This window comes from Diabrotica undecimpunctata, chromosome 1 (assembly GCF_040954645.1).
Source record: "Diabrotica undecimpunctata isolate CICGRU chromosome 1, icDiaUnde3, whole genome shotgun sequence".
Taxonomy (NCBI): Eukaryota; Metazoa; Arthropoda; class Insecta; order Coleoptera; family Chrysomelidae; genus Diabrotica; species Diabrotica undecimpunctata.
In genome coordinates, this window is record NC_092803.1 from 72,083,188 (window position 1) to 72,103,484 (window position 20,297).

At 35.8% G+C, this 20,297-nt stretch overlaps 1 protein-coding gene across 1 annotated transcript in view; it reads right to left on the minus strand.

Annotated features, from left to right (window-relative positions):
• The window catches only part of LOC140450597 (myrosinase 1-like), a 37,534-nt gene that overhangs the window by 12,386 nt on the left and 4,851 nt on the right, over positions 1–20,297 (minus strand). The window contains exons 2-6 of the mRNA XM_072544255.1: positions 17,974–18,343; positions 13,665–13,962; positions 13,374–13,468; positions 8,028–8,315; positions 5,900–6,037 (exon numbers count right to left, since the gene is read on the minus strand). Coding sequence (XP_072400356.1) covers positions 5,900–6,037; positions 8,028–8,315; positions 13,374–13,468; positions 13,665–13,962; positions 17,974–18,343 — 1,189 coding nt within the window. The remainder of the gene's footprint in view (positions 1–5,899; positions 6,038–8,027; positions 8,316–13,373; positions 13,469–13,664; positions 13,963–17,973; positions 18,344–20,297) is intronic.

The following is a 20,297-nucleotide window of genomic DNA, read 5'->3' on the forward strand; positions in this document are numbered from 1 at the left end:
CATTGATAGAAGATAGATAGTTTCTCCATGACGATTTTTTACTTTGTTTTATAATAAATCGCGACCTGGCTCTAGCTTTTTTTAATTCTGTGAGATTTTCTGGTGTTTTATTTTTCCGATCTCTAAGTGCCTCCTTATGTTGTTCTACGGAGATTTTGCAAGAATTATTCCACCACGGAAACCTTTTATGTTTATGTGAAACAGAATTTTTGCCAATATGCAAATTGGCAGCTGAGAGTATCGTGTTTGTGACTAATGATAAATTGTAGTCAATATTGTTGGATAGTGTGAGAAAAGGTAAGGTGGTATCTGTTTTGGTAGTGTAGCTTAGCCAGTCGGCATTTTTGAGTTGCCAGTAGCTTCTGGATATGTGTAGAATGTAGAATGTAGAAAATGGGGCGGCCAATAGAGCCTGATACACTGCGACCTTTGCAGATCTATTGTGTTTCCCCCTTATTTTAAAGCACTTCATCTAGCTTGGTCCTCTTAATGAGACTCAACAGCCTTGATAGTGGCCTTTTCATGTAGCCTGGTGCTTCCGGTTTTTCCTCTCCGAGTTCTAGAAACCGCATTCGTGCGAGACCTTCGCAATGGCACAGAACGTGTAGAGCGGTTTCCTCTTCTTCTAGACAGAAACGACAGGTGTCCTCTTCTGTCAGGCCTATGAGACTCAGGTGTCTATTGAGTCTACAGTGCCCAGTGAGCAGACCCACTATCATTCTGACAGTCCTGCGCCTGTGCGAAAGTAAGTCTGCTGTAAATTTAGCCGAATGTCCTTTGATGAACTGTTTGGCCTGCCTCTGTCCTGGTGAGTTGTTCCACCACTCAAGAGACTTCTGTTGCACCCATTTGTGTATGGCTGCCCTTTTTATCGTATTTGCGATTCCAAAGAAGGGTTCCGGACCAACCAGTGGCGTAGATGCGCCTTCTCGGGCCAATTCATCGGCCTTCTCGTTGCCACGATGACCCTTATGTCCCGGCACCCAGGCAAGTGTCAACCTGTTTTGACTTCCCACCTGAGAGAGGACATCCAAACAGTTCCATACCAGCCATGAATCGACCTGTACCGAACTGAGAGCCTTTAGAGCCGCTTGACTATCCGAATAGATAACGATGGAGTCGTTATCTACATTTCGGCCGATTAGTTCCATAGCGCACCTGTGTATAGCAGCTAATTCGGCTTGAAATACGGTCGCGTATGTTCCTAGACATACCCGGACTTCCGTCCTTGGTTTTATGCCATATATTCCAGCCCCCGTACCTGTATCCGTTTTGGAGCCGTCCGTATACCATATTGAGTTTGCTGTTAGCGGCGGACCAGTTTCCCAGTCATCTCTTTTTGGTATTATAATTTGAAAATTTTTGTTAAAACTATACCTCGTAACCATTCGGTCTACAGGCATTCCTAGAACGGGGTCTGCCTTTATGTCCTGGTATAGCCTTAAGTTATCAGCTCCCTGCATCATACTTATTGGAGCTTGGCCTTGGATCAACCGATGTACTGTTGATCTGGCTTCACTCTGTATGTATATATGCAGAGGTGGTAGGTTTAGCAGAACTTCTAGCGCGTCCGTTGGGGCTGTTCTCATGGCTCCGGTAACACTCAAGCATGCAAGCCTTTGTGTGCTACTGAGCAATCGAATCGCCCCGGACTGTTGCATTTTGTTCCACCACGCCACTGAACCATAAGTTATCATGGGCCTTATAACCCTTGTGTACAACCAGAGGTTCATTTTAGGATTTAACCCCCAATTCTTACCACACATTCGTCTACATGTGTTCAGGGCCATAGTGGCCTTCTGTGTGACTTTCTGAATGTGTGCATTCCATGTCAGCCTCTGGTCGAATATTACACCTAAGTACTTGGCCTGACTTGTGAATGGGATTTCTACTCCCTTGAGCACTAGTGGCTGTAAGCCTTGCAGTGCTCTTTTTCTGGTGAAGGGAACAACAGATGTTTTTTTAGGGTTAACCTTCAGGCCTTCTTCCTCACACCAGCTGTCCACAATCCTCAGAGCGACTTGAAGTCTCTCCGAAATTATTTTGGTAAAGCGTCCTCGGACTACAATTACCAAATCGTCCGCATAACCCAGACAGTAAAAACCCTCCCTGGTCAGTGTATTAAGTAGGTCGTCCATAAGCGTAGCCCACAGTAATGGGGATAAAACTCCTCCTTGTGGGCAGCCGCTTCCTGCCTTCGCTTCAATAGTGGCTTCACCTAACGAGGACACAATGATCCTGTTTGTTAAGGTCGCCTTTGTCCACTCGCATATGAAGGCAGGAACTCCTCTTCTTTTAAGCGCGTCCGTTACAGACTCGAAGGAGACGTTATTAAACGCTCCCTCCACGTCCAGAAACGTCGCCACCGCTATCTCCTTGTCATCTAGCGACTTTGAGAGCAGTCTGTTAAGATCATCCAGCGCCAAGTCAGTTGACTTTCCTGGCTGGTATGCATATTGGTGATCGCTAAGTGGATTCTCCATCAGCACGTCGTCCCTAATATACCTGTCTATCAATCTTTCCAGCGTTTTTGCTAGGAAAGAGGATAGACTTATTGGTCTGTATGACTTGGGGGTCTGGTCCATTACCCTACCAACCTTGGGGATATATGTGACTTTCACCCTTCGCCATGCGGTTGGAATATATCTCCATGCCAAACTAGCTTTGAAGATCTTTGTTAGATGCGGGATGATCACATCCTGTCCCTTCTGTAGCAAGGCTGGATAAATCCCGTCCATTCCAGGTGATTTGTATGGCTGGAATTTATTGATGGCCCACCTGACTTTTTCCGGTCTCGTGATGTCGGTAGCTAATTTCCAGTCCGCCTTAGTAGGCCTTCTGGGATGAGCTACCTCTACCGAAGGATTATTGTCAATGGATGAGCTGGGAAAATGTACCTTGGTGAGCATTATTAAGCTTTCCTCCAGGGTTTCTACATACGTTTCGTCCTCTTTCTTCAAGAGGCCGACCTGATTCACAATACCATCCTTAGCCAGGACCTTGTGGATTCTGGAACATGCGGGAGCCTGTTCGACTTCCTCGCAGAACTTTCGCCACGAGTCTCTTTTGGCTTTTCGGATCTCCTTATTATATTGCGTCAGTTTTTCTCTATAAATGGCCCAGTCCTGGTTGAATTTGGCTTTATTGAATAGCCTTCTTACATCTGCCCTAAGCTTTTGTAAGAGCTTCTGGATATAGTTTGTTTAGAGTTGGGGATATCAGTGGATATAAATATGGGGTAATGATTGCTATCGTAAAGATCATCAGCGACTTTCCAATTTAGTAAAGGTGCGGATTTTGGATCACTAAAGCTAAGATCTATAGAAGAAAATGTGCCTGATGAGAAATTCAAGTGTGTACTAGAGCCTGTATTTAGTAGACAGGAATCTGTACAATTAATTACGTTTTCAACAGTTTTACCTTTGTTTGACGTGCTATTGGAACCTCACATAGAGTTGTGAGCATTGAAATCGCCTACAAGAATGTAGGGAGAAGGGAGCTGATAAATGAGGTCAAGAAGTTCTAGTTCCTTTAGAGAGTAATTGGGTGGAATGTATACGCTACAAATAGTAATCTTATTAGGACACCAAGTGGTTATGGCGATAGCCTCAAGTTCGGTGGTGAGAGGAAGGTGCGAAGAAAATAGTTCACTGGAAATAAAAATTGAAGTTCCAACACTGGCTCTGTTGCAGTCAGCTCGAATATAATGATATCCTTCAAAATTGTTTAGTTTAGGAAATTTAGTAATTTTTGAGTTAGTTTCTTGTAAGCATATGATTTCAGGTTGTTCTTCGGTACTTAATTGCTGGATTCTTTATATGCGAGGAACGAAACCATCGCAATTCCATTGAATTATTTTGAATGTAATGTTTAAATGTGGGACTACTGTAAGGATTGTTGAGAGCATTGAGAAATAGGAGCGTTAGTTTCATCGTCAGATAGGTAATCGGATGATGAACCTAAATTGTCGGAGTCTTCAGGATTAAGCTGTCTTTTAATTTTTTTTGCAATCTTGTTATTCGGTTTTTAAAGGATCTTTCTTTTGATTGCGAATGAAGAAGAGATAAATCATTAAGCAATCCCTGGATATTGGAAGTGAAATTGAGAGCTTCTCTAAGTGGGTCCGGTATGCCGTAGGTAATTTCTAGAAAAGCTATAAATTGGTTTTCAGTAAGAGTTAGTTCGGATAAATTATTTTTATAAATGGCTTGGACTGCATTATAAGAAATGGGTGTCAATTTATGTTCATTTGTTTCAATTGTTTTACTTTTTTTCTTTTACAGCTGGCTAAAAGAATTAGTGGTAGATTTTACAGATAAGGGGGGAGGCATTTGATTGATAGTTGGTTCTGGAGTAGGAACTGGAGAAAGTTGAGAAGGGGTGCCAGCATTACTGTCACTGGATATAGCCCGTTTCTGTCTCTGTACGGGAGGTGATGCTAACTGTGTAACTAAGGGGATGCTTTTTGCCACATTAGTTGTAGTTTCGGGGTAAGATGTGGATGGTGCATTGATTTGATTGGGAGTGCATTCGGGTATCGTTGTATTTGTGGGTATGGATACGGAGGTAGTGGGAGAGGGAAGCTCGGATTGGGCTACAGAAATTGGTTCATTGGTACAAGTTTCAGCAGTATAACCATCTTGTTTACATAAAAAACATTGTAATTTGTCAGTAGACACAAATATTCGATATGATGTGTAGTCATGAGTTATTAAAAGAGAGGTCTGGACTGAAAAGTTTTCTTTATCCGGAATAACGTACGCCACTCTTCGGAAGCTCATTATATGTGCATATTCATCACCTAGCGAGCCACATTTCACGAATGATACAGGAGAGACTATCTGTAAGCCGATATCTTTTAAAGCTTCTTCCATAGTGCTGTGAGGTATCGTGGGAGATACATTTGATATAAGAATACGCTTAGCAGGTGTTATAAGTCTTCGGATAGGAACAACTGTTGAGTTAATAATGATACTTTGGTGGGCCCTGAGAAGATCGTCGATTAGTTTAACAGAGTTTAAATAAATACAAATGCGGTTATTTGAGATTCGAGACGCAAACATGATATTTTTTGGGGTAACGATGTCTCCTATAGCTTTTATGTACTCAAATAGAACGACATTAGGAAGGGCATGTAAGATAATGGCTTGATTTTTATGAGGAAACGTAGGAGGTGGAGGTTTAGATAAAGTGGCAGCAACATAAGACTTGGTATTATTGATCGGGTTATTTTGTGAGGTCATTTGAGTAGTAGTTGAGGTCATTTTAGTGAGCGGTTCTGGATACCAAAACCACTATACATAAATTTTTATTATCAATGCAACAGATGTCCTAGTGGGACTCTGTGGATAAAAGGATTAAAAATAACAGTTACCTTAATTTTTTTACGCCACTGGAAAGTCAAATTTACCAATGCACTTTTGAACCATTAAAGTTAATATGTTTCGGTGAAATTGTCACATATCGGTCTTTACTCGTCGGCTGCTTAAATTGGAATGGAATAGGATTTTGATTTTACCACTATTCACTATTTACTCGTTCAGACTTTAAGAATAATCATTTAAATATTTAAATTTAAAGGAGAAACTTTGAAATGCGTCTATACACTTTGACAGTTGTTTGACGTTTTTTGAACAACTGGAATTGACGAACAAGACTTGCGATTATCTCAGAACTATATTGGCACCAAACGGAGACAGCGCAATAAGAAGATCAAAAATAAAAAGTTTTATTGTGGCTCTTTGATCCACAGGAAGTAATACCGAGTTGTAAATATGGTAGAAGTGTAAATCAGCCACAGTTATACGCAAGTGTTAATTTTCAGGTTTTAAATCGGATTATTTCCATAAATCAATCTAATAACTCAACTATTATTGTAATACCAATAAAAATATCATACCACTATATATTTATGCCTGTTATTGTCATATAAGTCAGTAGAGGTTTCTGGAAAGCCTTGCTCCAAAATTCGTATTTCTGGATCGTTATATGTCGTCTTTATCCAATTAAGAATAATACCTAAACCTTTGGCTCTCATCTGTAACAATATTAAATTATTAATCACTACATTATAGTAGCATTTGCTTTATTTATCAGCAGGTGTTGAACTCAAAATTTTATATATCGGAGGGATTTACAGCTTTGTGAAATAATAGAAATTTTATTAACTTTTTCATCCTCCTAGTTGGCGTAATTTTAAATGAAGTATATTATATCACAGACATACTTTGATACATAAAAATAAAACAAACTATTAAACGAAAATATTAAAGTTAAAAATCACAGTTAAGATCTTAAAAAATCTTCTGTTCTTGTTTCTCGCACCGTTTCAGATGTCAGATTGTAATTCCGGTTTATCATTTATCAATATTTATCACTTTGTTCTATTTTTTGCTAATTCCTTCATTTCTTTTGCCCCTTTTCCTTTCATATTCTTTTATTTGCTCCAGCCACTTCTTTCTTTCTTTTTTTCTTCTTTGTTTTGTTGACTTTCTTATTTTCCTTATTCTCTTACAAGTTGAGTTCGAACCATTTTTACCATGTTACCGAACCAAGTTATTTATTTCTTCCTAATTTTTGTCAATATTGGTTCTTAACCAATGTTGTTTCGTATATCTTTACGTTTCACTTTATCCCACTTAGTCTTGCCTGCTATGTTTCTAATATATTTCATTTCTATTGCAGTTATCTTTGTTTCCTGTTTCTTGTTAAGTATCCAGTTTTCACTAGCTGTTGTTATTACATTTGGTATTGTTATAGTATTGCGAATTTTTTCAACTTCTACGTCAATTTTTTTATGTCCTAATATTGTTTTGTTTAGTGCATAATATATTTTAGTTCCTTTGTTTCACTGGCTCACTATTTTGGCATTCATTTTTCCGTCATTTGTTAACAATGTACCTAAGTATTTAAATGAGGTTACCTGTTCTAACCTTTTGTTTTCTATATTCATTTTTATTTTTCTCTTTTCTATTTCCTCTGTCCATATGAAAACCAATTTTTCCTTTTTATATTTAGAATTTGCCATAAAAACCACATCTTTTGTCTTCTGGTTAGAGAAGATCGCAATCTTTTACTGGATGTGGGTTCCTATAGTCTATATTTGTGTTAATATTGGCTTCCTTTTTTATATTCTCTTTACTGTTTGGTTTATTATAATCATGAATAAAAAAGGCCCAGACTATCTACTTGTTTTATTTCTTTTCTCATCCCAAATTTCTTCGATATTTTTCCTGATATCTATGCTTTTACTTTTACTGTCTTATTGGTAAATATAATTTTATTTCTATTAGTTTTCCTTTGTAACTTCTCTAAGTAACTTATATTCCAATATTAAGAACCGTGGTAAAAGCTACTCTTAGATCCATAATGGCTAGAAAGAGTTCTTCGCCCTCTGACAAGCTTCTTTCTATTGCTATTCTCAGTTCGAAAATGTTATCATTTACTTGGCTTCCAGGTCTTAATTCTGCTTGTATATCTTTTAGTATCTCGTCAACGTAATTTTTCGATCTTTTCTCTAAATTTTTTTGTACACCTTGAAGCATACTTGTGCGAAGCATATTACTATATAGTTTGCACATACTGTTTGATCTCCCTTTTTAGGTCTGGATATTATTAAAATCTTTTCCCAGCTTTTGGGAATCATCATTGTCTCTATTCTCTATGCTTCTTTTAGTCTAGTCCTTAATCATTCTATTTCTTTCTCGCATAGCCATTTTGTTATTTCTGGTGTAAACTCGCTTTTTCCGCCATGTTCCTACTTTAATGGTTCTTACTGCTTTTTCAACTTATTTTTGTCCTATTTGTAAATTATCACTAGTATATCCTTCCTCAATATAATTCGCTTACATTACGTTTCGTAAAATTTTTCATGATAGTAATATTTCCATATTTTTAGTAATGGTAGAAAATTTAATGAAAATTTACTGAATAAGTTGTCTACCTCTAAGAGATCAAATAAACATATCAAACGAGTAGCCAGAAATATTTTTTAAATAAATAATAAATTATTTTATAATATATCTTACCTCAATTGAATGATCCACAGTCCAGTTAGGAAAATATGTAAAGTTAACCCATTGATCATTGATATAACTGGGATCAATATCGATCTTTTTATCATCTGACACTAAATACGTATCATAGTTATTAAGTCCAATAAAATCGAAAGATCCCTTTAACAATTTTTGATCTTCAGTAGTGAAAACTGGAAGTCTGGATTCGAGAAATCCTTGAGTTTTGCTTATATTGGCAATATTGTCGATCATCACTTGTGGATAGTTTCCAAACACGACAGGATGGACAAACCAACCTAACTAGAATATTGAAAACAATATCAATTATAAATTACATAGGAAATATATTTTAAAGTGTGACTGTTAAAATGTTTATATATGTTATTTTATACTGATCTCAAGGTACATACATACTTATACAGGGATGAGTGCCTTAAGAACCGGCAAAATAACGCAAAAGATAGGAAACATAAAACCTTGTGAAATAAAAAGAGATGCAAGTGGTAGAGGTGAGAAATTATCGATATAAACCTATAATTTACTTTACATTACATTAGATCTATCGAAAATTTCCCACCTTTATACGTTAGCTTATGAGCTGGTTGACTTTAGTCATAGTAATACGTATCATGTAATGTAAGTAAAAACAGTTCAAGTACGAGTATGTTTTTATCCAAAATTAAAGTATTGATCAATAATAAACTGTGATTTGAGACTTCGCATACACTCTTCTCAATACAGAATTATCATAGCTTGTTATTCTGTATTTATCAAATTACTACTAATTAAACTGTTTACTTACATTTGCTTTATTGCCTTCAATCAGTTTTTACTTTATGCAAAATTTAAAAAATGTTAATGTTCGACGTCATACTTGTAATATTATGACTGAAGTCAACTAGCTTATAAGCTAACGTCTAAAGGTGGGAAACTATTGATAGATTGATGTAATGTAATATAAATTAGAAGTTTCTATCGATAATTTCCCACCTCTACTACTTTCATCTCTTTTTATTTCACAACGTATTATGTTTTCTATCTTTTGCGTTATTATACTACATACACACATACTTACTAACACTCAATGGGCAAATCACAGACAGCTTAATCACAAGTGGCTCATAATACAGTTAGATTAGTTCTGCAACTAGTGCACTCCCTAATTCCGAATCGTAACAATTGTCATACCCAGGTCATGCCTGACACAAGGGTGAAATTGTTAATTTAAGCGATGCCTTAGAGAAGTGGCGAATTCTGGGTGATTATAGCCTTAGCACGGTAACGACGCACTACTATATTTCACAGTATTTCATCCCTGCACGTGCAAAAAAAAATTTAAAAAACCTGAAAAGAATGATGAAGAGAAATGCAAAGTTGATTGCTGAGAAGTACACCTCAGAAAAACCACATAAAATCAATATAGAGTTACCAGTAAAAGCCGAGCGTAAAAAGAGAACACTAACGAGCAGACTACCTTATAAATCCATGTCATAAAATTATTCAGAATGGCGTAACACACATGTACCATCCTGATACTCAACTAGATCAGGCTCGAGCAGACCTGATCATCAAGAAAGTGAAATGCGCAGTGGATAAAGCTCCTATCGTAAATTGGAATCAACTTCTGTATGTTCCATAAAAATCGTTTAGCACAGGGACACTATGAGTAAACTATAGTAACAAGTATACAAAAAAATGGACTACCAACGTGGTCAGGACTATAAAGGACATGTATGAGGAAGCCAATTTAAATGTAGTCGCTCCCAATAATTTGACCAAGCGCCCCATGGTTCTTAAACGAATCCTAAAGAAAAAGGCTGATGAAGCAGTTATCAGGACCCGTCTAAAACAAAATCAAAACCTTCGTCTACATGATCGACGAGGCGTATTTCACACTTAAAAATGTATGTTTCAGAACTTTGAAATGTAATGTCAGCGTTTAAAAAAATGTGTCCGAAAATAGTCAGGAATTATATCAAGATATTACCCTAGTGGAATAACAATCTTGCAAATCAAAGGACAGATGTCAGAAAAAACTGTAATCTCACCAAAAAGATCAGGTGAGTGGGATGATTATCGCGAAACTCTGACTGAATATAATAGAAAACAAGAAGAGCAAAAAGAAAATTGTGAAGAAGGCACTGCGATGTGATAAAACAGACTACAGAAAAGTCAATTTAAAAGTGCACCCTAAAAGAACTTTTTAGATTGCACTTTCCTGAACATTTAAAAAACTGATACCACTAGACATATGGCAGCAGATTACACTGGATACCATAATTTAGGATTCTAAGAAAACCTGGAGTATGCAAAAAAAAAATATTTAACCACGACAAAAGCAAATGGACAATAAACTTAGTTGAGCCTAACGTCCTAGACTTTATCTGATATTCTTTTTGTTTTCAGCACATCAAATTAAACACAGCTTTTTGGTTGCAGACCTGATATACACTTAGTTTTTTTGACATTTGACATTATTTTTTGTACTGTAATTATTGCATGTTCTATTTATATTTTCTAGTAAAAGTTTAAGATCTTCCGACGTTCTTGTTAACACTCTCATATGCATATTGAACTTTATTAATATATTATTAGAAGTTATGTCGGGTGTAATGTCTTTAGTGAGTTGCATGCACAATTTTTCTCTATTGCTTGTTATTCTTTGCCTAGTTTCTTGCTTGTTCTTTGCTAATTACTCTTGTCTCTATGATTAAAGTCACATTACTGTCGCATGCCTTAAATGACCTTTGTTTCTTAATTGGTTTTCTCGCTTCCCATATTTACTTAACTGGTCTTTCTTTATTAATTCTAATCGTGTGTTTATACCGTCTTAGTTGGGCCTCTTCAATTTTTTTTAATAATTAATTGGACCTATTTTTTTTTAATTGCCATATTGCCAGATTCAAGTAAGAGCCTAAGAAGGTATCCATTGAATTCTGACAGGCAACGGTATGTGAAATCTTTTTTGGACATCTACGTCACAGAACAAGACACCCTGGCATCTTTTGGCCGAGTAGGATACTAGGCCAGAAGACCCCAGGGTAGTGCCGAATTAACCGTGTCCCGGCTAAAACTTTAACCACCGTTCCAGAGAGATGGTCTTGCCACTCAATGAACAACTAAAATAAAAAGAAATAAAAATTTATAAATAACCATACCCATTACCGTAAATCAGAAAATGTTTCAGACGTTAGGCCATAAACTAATAATTAATATTAACCATAAATTTCAGATCCCTGGCTTAATTTCCTCCTCTGTCCTCCTGCTCCTCTTTCTTTATTATCCCAGAAATCAGACACTGTACTTCTCTCCTCTCAACATTATGTTTACAACGTTTCTTTCATCCAGCCCGAAACTCATTCGACTCTCGAAATCTCCCCTCTCATTTGCCCATCTCTGGCAGTTAAAAATGTGGGCGGGATCGTCCAGTACCCCACAAACAGTACAGTCTGCCGAGGCAGATTTACCTATTCTATTTGTGAAGGTGCCAAAATTACCATGTCCGGTCAGAAACTGCGTCAGGAAGTAGTGAGTTTCCTGAACTTACATTTCAACCACGGCCTCAGATCGAGAATAAGCTCCTTCGTCCACCTTGCCTTTCCGCTATCATTCGCCCATTGTCTCTGCCACTCTACTATTGTTCTTTCTCTCTCATTTGTATCTATATTTACATCCATCCTCCTCGCATACACCCTCGCTCGCTATTTTCACAAAAAAACGATCAGTATCACCGCTCCAATGACATATAGAGCCTCATTTGAAACTGTCCCATATGCTCTACATACCCTAAGGGGCATTCGCCTTTGCGAAGTCTCCATCAGCTTAGTGTATTTCTCAGTGTTTAGTACGCTACACCACACGGGGGCAACGTAGGTTACCACTGACTGGAAAACTCCATTTAACACCTTTCTTTTTGCGCTACCTGGGCCTCCAATGTTTGGAATCAGCCATATCAACGCCTTCTATACCGTCTTTTGAATGTGCACTCCGAATCTTGATCCTTCCGACAAACAGACTTCCAGATACTTAATCGATTTAACCGGTGTAATCTCCACACCTTCCACTATAAAGCGAAGAGAGGATTTTCCCGGCTCCCTTTAGAAATAACACCTCAGTTTTCTGATGCGCTAACTGTAGATCGTTCTCTCTGACCTACCTACTAATACGACGCAGGGCTGTATTAGCCATATTATTTATGTTCGTTTCCTGACTCGCCTTCGCAACTAGTATGAGATCATCGGCATAAGCTACAAGAGTGCATCACCTTGGTATCTGTAGCCTTAACACCCCGTCGTACAGGACATTCCACAGGATGGGACCTAGTACTGAACCCCGCGGAACACCCTGTGGCAAAATAGTGCTGGTATCTTATTCTCTTATGGACCTGTCAGTAAAGTATCTGTCAATTACATTAACCAGGTACTCACTAACGCCCAATTATCTCAGCCTGGACATACGAGTTTCAACTCAGTAAATGGTTCCGCATCTATGAAACTAATAACGCTTTCACTCCTATCCTTTACCAGAGGAAAGAGTTCCCGTATTAAACGGAGTTTCTCCTCCTTAGGCAGGGGGTAGGTCTTTTTCCAGTTCAATTCGGTACAGACAATCTTGAAGCCCAGCCCCTGGATATCCCTTTCGAGGTCCTGAAGCAGGTTACTCCACCTTTCTTTCTTAGATCTTCTTATCTTATTCCTGTATTCGCTTTAATTCATTTATTCTCTCGTCCAAATATCCTGCTTGTACTCTTCTTAATCTATTAACTCTTACAACTTAACTTAGTTGGACCTTAAGATGTTCTTTAACTGCTTCATTTCTAAACCTGTTAAAAAGTTAAAATCGGCACATACACCGTCTTATACATGGCCACTTTGGCTTCTTGGAATACTTCTTTTTTGGACAAAAGCATACTTTTGATTGCGTGGTACATTCGAGAAGCACTTTCTATTCTCGAACTTACTTTAGGTTCTTTAGTTCCTCTATTCTCAATTTGCACTTATTTAAGTATTTATAGGTTCTGACTTGTTCAAGTATACTTCCGTTAATTTGTATCTTCGTTTGTTTTCTATTTTTCCCGCATACCGTTACTTTCTTTTTCTCTTCATGGATCCTCAAATTTCGTTTCATTAGTGCAGCGTCCCATACTTGTAAATTTCGAGTGCCACTTCGTTTATTCCAAATATCACAAGATCGTCTGCGTATATGCACTCTGAGATCCACAATGCTTCTAGATTTCTACTTATCATGCAAAAATAAATAAAAATTAATATTTTATGACAAAAAAGAAGGTGCATGTGCGTGAATGCAAGAACAGCCAAGTACTAATTAATTGGAATGATAATATTTTAAATCCCTTACTGCAAATTGATTGGCCCTTTCTGCTGCTTCTATATCTTCTGCTGAATTTGTTTCGGGATAGTTGCATTGTAAGTTAAAAGCCATACTTATTTTACCTACAATGAATTAAATATTAAAATTAACAGAAATAAAAATAATAGTAATAAAAACATACATTTAATTTACACAAAATATTACTCGAAAATGAATAAAAAAACTGTTCATTGTAAAAATTAAACTAAGTGAGAAAAAGTTTTCCAAATTTATTTTTTCTTTATAAAAAGTTTATCCAAGCCTATTCTTACAACTTACCATTTTGTGTTGCTTTATATTTCCTCTGGTACAGATCGTAAACTGCTGCATGGGCTTTGAGGAAAGTGTGACCACAAAGATATTCTACTATACCGTTAGGCCTAAGTTCACCTAAGATCCTTATGCCGCTGACGCAAAATGAATAAGGTTCGTTTATAGTAATCCACGTTTTTACTCTATCCCCATATAGTTTGAACAATAGATCAGCATAGTCTGATAGGTATTCACTGAATTTATCCTGGAACATTCCACCTACCAGAAAAATGCTGTAGGGCATATCGAAATGGAAGATAGTAACCTAAAACAAAAAAAGATGTTAAAGTAGGCGATACAGTAGACTAACGCGAAGCTTTATAGGTACTATGTTTTCAGTATTTTTAAAATTTTCTAAGGTAATTTTATTATTTATTTATAATTTGTATTTTAAATAAGTTATGTTATATTAATAAAAATTAATAAATTATTGATATACGTTGGTAACTTCTGACAGACCTGTTAAATTCAGATGAAATATTAAATTAATAATAAAATAGAATTAAATATAATTTGATAGTAAATTTAATTACCATATAAACTAAATAAGATGCGATTTTAAAATGCGTACAGAAAAGAATCGTATTATGATTTTGAGCTCATTTCTTCTTTTTTTTTTTGCAGTAATTCATGTGCTTGGTCAAGTATACTTTTCCAGTAGTAGATGTTGTGTTCGGTTCCAGGCATTTTTTCGGTTAGAGACGCTGCTTTTTTGAATAAGACCGGCTCTGGATCGAAATATTTTGTAGCTAATGCTCTTCAAAGTTCATCAGCTATTTTTTTGCCATGTATTTTCCTTAACCTGCTTTTATACTAGCACACATATCAATAGCCACTTGAATATCGGCGTATATATTGATCCGCTTAAGTTTAAAATTAAACATGTTAATTTCACCAAAAAAGGCAAAATGCATGGTTGTAACAGCAAATTTAATAAGATCTAAATTGGAGATGAAAGGTCAGGTAATAGAACGTGTGATAGAGTTTAAATGTCTAGGCATCACATTATTTAGCTACGAAAAGCTCGAAACAGAAGTGGAAGATTAAGTGAATAGAGCAAACAGCCATAGATTGCCTAAATGAAACAATATGGAGAAATAAAAATATAGGGAAAGGAATGAAAGGCAGAATTCACAAAACAGACATCAGATCATTAATAACATACGCAGCAGAAACACGACCTGACACGGAGAGGTCAAAAAGGATGTTAGAAATAACAAAGATGAAAACAGTTAAAAAAATTGGTGGTAAAACAGTATGAGAGAGCTAGAAGTACATTCATATTAGCCAAATTATAACAAATAGTGTAGTAAAGACGGCAAGAGATGCTTCTTTATTAGGAAGACGATCAGTAGTAAGACCACGAAAGCTATGGAACGACAACTAACTGAGGCACTTTGCAAAACAGACAGCCATGTCTACATAAAAAGAAGAAGAAACATTTTTTCTGAAACATCCCCCTGGTGGACATATTTGTAGCTGGAAAGGTACTTTAAGCCTGTGTCTGGATAATGCATATTCAGAAGTCATCATACATGTAGTATCAGTAATTTTATTTATAATTTTACTGTGCTTTGATGTAATCATAAGGTGTTAGGTTTTCGTTAAGATTTAGTAGAACCTCCATAGCTGTAGTTCGGTTGTCGTTTAGAGCGCCTGTAATTCTAAGGCAATCAAAAATACATGCTGTCTGTAGTTGCTGAGTGTAGATATCAATCCATCCATGTCAATTCCACAAGAGAGGAGATAAGAATTTTTTACGGTTGCTGTCATACTAATTTATTGATATTATAATTATATTGTCGTCAACAAATACTCTTTTATAAAACAAAGAGGAATAGACTCTCGAATTCGACGAATACGTGTTTAAAATCGAGCTTCGCAAATTAATTTAAAAAACCAGTGTAATACGGTAATACTAAAGAATATTTCAATAATTAATTAATTATCCAGTAGTTTAATATCAAATAATAAACACCACCAAGACTATAAGTAACTTTTTTCATAACAATCATAATAGTTTTTATAATTATTATTGGATATATCGGAATATAAGCAGATAACCTACAAAAACTAGAACAGGTAAACTCTTTCTAGTACGGACTACAGAGGTTGTTTGCCAGGACCGTACTCCAAATAATAAAATGATAAGATAACTAAAAATGAATATTTTTATTTAATCTGAAATTTCTACTACTAATAATACACCAAATAGCTTATATTCAAATCCATTAAATGAATCACCTACATATTTTTCGTATATAATATCATAAGAGAGAAAATTTTGCCGGCAATAAGTTTGTTGCCTGGCTATTTTCGCGAATTAAATTTTGACAGTTATATCACGAGATGCCAGTCTCGTGATTTAACCAAAATTTCATAAACAAAAATTGCCAAAAGGCAACAAACTTAAATAAAACCAGAAGAAAATTTTGCCGGTAAATAATTTTCTCTCGAATGATATTCGAGACTATTTCACAAGACAATTAATGCACCATATCAACGAAACATTATCTTTATTTATTTGGTAACAATATTAAATGTACAATTAGTATATGCTATATAGTCGATCAACTTCTGGTGGCGACTGGAGTCCAACTGCAGATATGCAGCAAGATCCATCCTTTCAATTAAGGTGAATGGCAAGAAAGAGTCTGTCTGATAAAATCTTTGGTCCCCCTTTTTCCATTAATTTCAAAAATAATTAACTGGGCATAAATTTTCGTTTGATGAATTTTTCACCAGCCATTTGCTGCTTGCCAAACTTTTCGAACTGCCTTCATTTGTTTCGTAAAAAATGCTGTTATATTCAATTTGGTCCGTAAATTCTCCCATAACATCAAATTCCTTCTGGAAAAAGTGAATCTTGCAGTTTACGACCTCATTGCCTCTCCAAGCAAGTTCAAATGAGTAAAAGTGAAAAAACTTTTTTGTGCTCCATTGGGAGTTTCCTTGTCGTAGATTTTTAATAGTTCTTTGGTGGATAATGCTTTTGAAGTGAGTTTTCTTTTTTCTTAAACTCTTTGAAGCTTTGTCACATATGAGAAAACGACATTGAGGATTCACCTGTCATTAGAGAACCAAGTCTGCCAAACATCTACGCAAACCTACCTCTTAACAAAAAACTGCCCATCAGACCCTACTGCGATTACAACAGATAATTCAACATCAAATTATAATCCATTTTCAAAACACAACTAATCTACCAATTTAAAAAACTCAAACAACACTCGCCAACCACAATCAAAAAAGAAAGCATTCAACAATAAACTCAACCACTAACTACCCAGCAGCAAAAACCACACATACACCCAACCAACGAGAATTCAGAAACAACAAACTACCTAAAATTTCATTTAGAAAATGAGACAATGCATATAAATACAGGCAAAACATAACACAAAGGCACAATATCCCAAATCTCTTCATGAGCTACTACATCTACAGGGAAACCTACTTTCATAACACCAAAAAATAAAGAGAAGAAAATTCAATAAATTAAAATATCAAAACAAAAGAAAAACAATAGAAGAAATACTAAGTTATACCAAAACATTATTTGATAACCCACACTCCAAATACTCTGTAGAGACTGGCTGAATGACAAAAGTCTATGCAACAAAAAAAAACTTATTACAGACTTATTAATATATCATTTTCAACTCTCTAATTTAGTGGAACATAAATGGGTATTATATCCATTTAGAAATGTTAACCAGTATGTAAAAAATGTGCAACAGTGTTGTAACGGTAAAATATTTTTTAATACAGTGTCCCAAATATAACAGTGAATGACGGAAATATAACATACCCGACTCTCTAAATGATGCCCTAGAAAAAAATACAGATATTCAAAAAACATTTTCTTACCTTTAAGACTCTAAAACACACATTGTAATACACATATTATAAACTTATCAATATACATTATTAATATCAACTGTCACATTAATCTAAGTACGCTAATTATCCTGCATGGGGGATAAGTTATTAAATAAAAAAAAAAATAAAAAACGAAGGAGACTTTAACGTCTTGGCAATGAATTATAATACAAAATAATTAAATTTGATATTTATTTTTTTAAAAGTTTCTTCTTAGTTACTTACACATAACATATTTAACAACATTGTAGCTTCTTTAGATATTAAACTACAACTTATCATCTGAAACTAGTCAGATTGTGAAGCTGCATATTATATATAATCTGGTACAGTAGAATTTTCTTGATAGAACTAAACTAAAAAGTTATTAAATAGTTATAAAAGTACTACTTACCCAAGGTTCAATTCCATTTTCCAATAATTTGTTTATTAAATAATTATAATACTTCACACCATCTTCGTTTACGTGGTTTCTAAATCCATTGGGCAGTATTCGAGTCCAAGCAATGGAAAAACGGTAATGGGTTACTCCAAGTGCTTTTAACAATAGAATATCGTAATCAACTTTATGGTAAGAATCACAAGCAACGTCGGCGTTTGACCCATCTACGATGATTTCATTCATATCATGTACAAGGTTGTCCCAAATACTCACTCCTTTTCCGGAAACATTCCAACCACCTTCTATTTGAAATGCTGAAGTGGCCACGCCGAACGAGAAGTTTTTGTGGAAATCATACATAGGAAGTGTTGCCGACGCTGTACTAAAATAAAAAAACGTTACTTTTTACTAAAATAAAAGTCACTACTATAAAAGACTCAATAAATTAATAACACTATCAGAAGAACATCAGGAATTCAAATTAGGAATATTGTGCGTAGACGCTGTGTTTATACTAAGATAAATCACAGGAAAAGGTCACTTAATTTAATAAACCTACATAGTTCGTAGACCTGACGTGTTAAACCTCTTGGTCTTCTACCTTTTCTTCTACCAAGGATAGTTACATGGTCTTCGTCCTTCTAGCTATGTGGCTGAAGTAAATTAGGTATGCTCGTTTTACTTTTTGTTAATAGCCTGTTTTTAGAATTGACAGGTTGGTTTTATATTCTGTTCAGGACACGCGTAGAATTCTTTTCTTGACCCACATTTCGTTAAGCCCACTGCTGAATTAATATAATCATAAACTAAATATTGCAAGCAGTACGCCAAGTTCATGGTTACGGAATAAGAGACACAGGGATTCATATACTATGTTATGATGTTATAACTAAGGAAGATTAAGGCACATTTCTAATATAGCAAGCAAAAATACAATATGATTATCTCAGCAGAATATCTCAGAAAAAATAAAATGTATGACTAGATCGAAATACCCACTGAGATGTTAAATCGAAATCGATGAAAAAATAGTAAGTGACGAAATGCAGTTTAAATATCTGGGAATAGATTTAAATATATATTAGTATACAGTCTTAACAGCAAATAAAGCAGCGCTGAATCTCCTTAAGAGATAGTCTGGAAGAACAAGCGCCTAGGACAAGACACAAAAACAGGATCTACAAAACAATAATTAGACCTATAATGATATACACAACACCCTTTATTGCTCATTAAAAGATTTTACAAGAATATATGTGAACACATCTGCCACGCGAGCTCATGGATATCTCCAGCCTCTCACCTCCGGGGAAACCTTCAATGGCTTAAAACCCCAAAAGTTATTTTCCATGAAAGATGAAACTACTGAACGGCCTTCAGTCTCCGGCGGCTCCAACACCCCCAACCAAGGTAGTGGTTGAAACAGGTTTGGAGCAGATGGTGCTAAGAATCCCCAGAAAAAATTATTGTACTACAAAGAACGACAAATGCAAATTACTTCATACAATTTTAGAACTCGTATATCAGACCAGAAGATGATGGAAGTGGAGGAAGGGCTAAGTCCAAATTACTCTTAAATCAGAACACGTATTTCATTTTAGAAGAGAAGACACTTTAAATGGTGGAGTAAGACAAGGAGACACCGTCTCTCCAAAGCTATTGACGATGATTTTAGAACATACTTCTAAGAAGACACATCTGAACCAGAGTATGGTATCAATATAAATGGAGATAAGCTTACTTATTTGAAATTTGCAAATAACTCTAATCGGATTGGCCCTAATCCGATCGTATCGATTAGGCAATATTAATGTTTAAAAAATTACATCACGCTTCCTTGAAGGTCGGACTAAAGATCAATATGAACAAGACACAAATAATGACTAATCTGGTGCTAAATCGAAATATGGCTCTTGATGGATGGGATATTGTGCAGACTGAATCGTATAAGTACTTAGGGCATGAAATTCGGTTGAACAGAGATAACCATACATGTGAGCTCCCACGTTGTGCATATGATTAGGCTGGGCAGCGTTTGGTAAATTAAACTATGTATTTAAATCGGACCTATCCATATGCCTCATAGGTAAGATCTTTGATCAATCTGTATTACCAGTACTCACTTATGGAGCGGAACCGTTAATACTCACAATAAGGTAGTGAACAAAATTCGCCTGGCTCAGAGGGCTATGGAGCGCCCGCTGTTGGGTGCCTCAACGGAGAAATACGTCGTAAAACAATCTTTTTTCGTTTCAACGTTTATAACTATCTTTTTAAAAATAAATTTGACGTAGTTATTGAAAACAGTTCTCTACGCCCTAACCCTGTTCTTACTT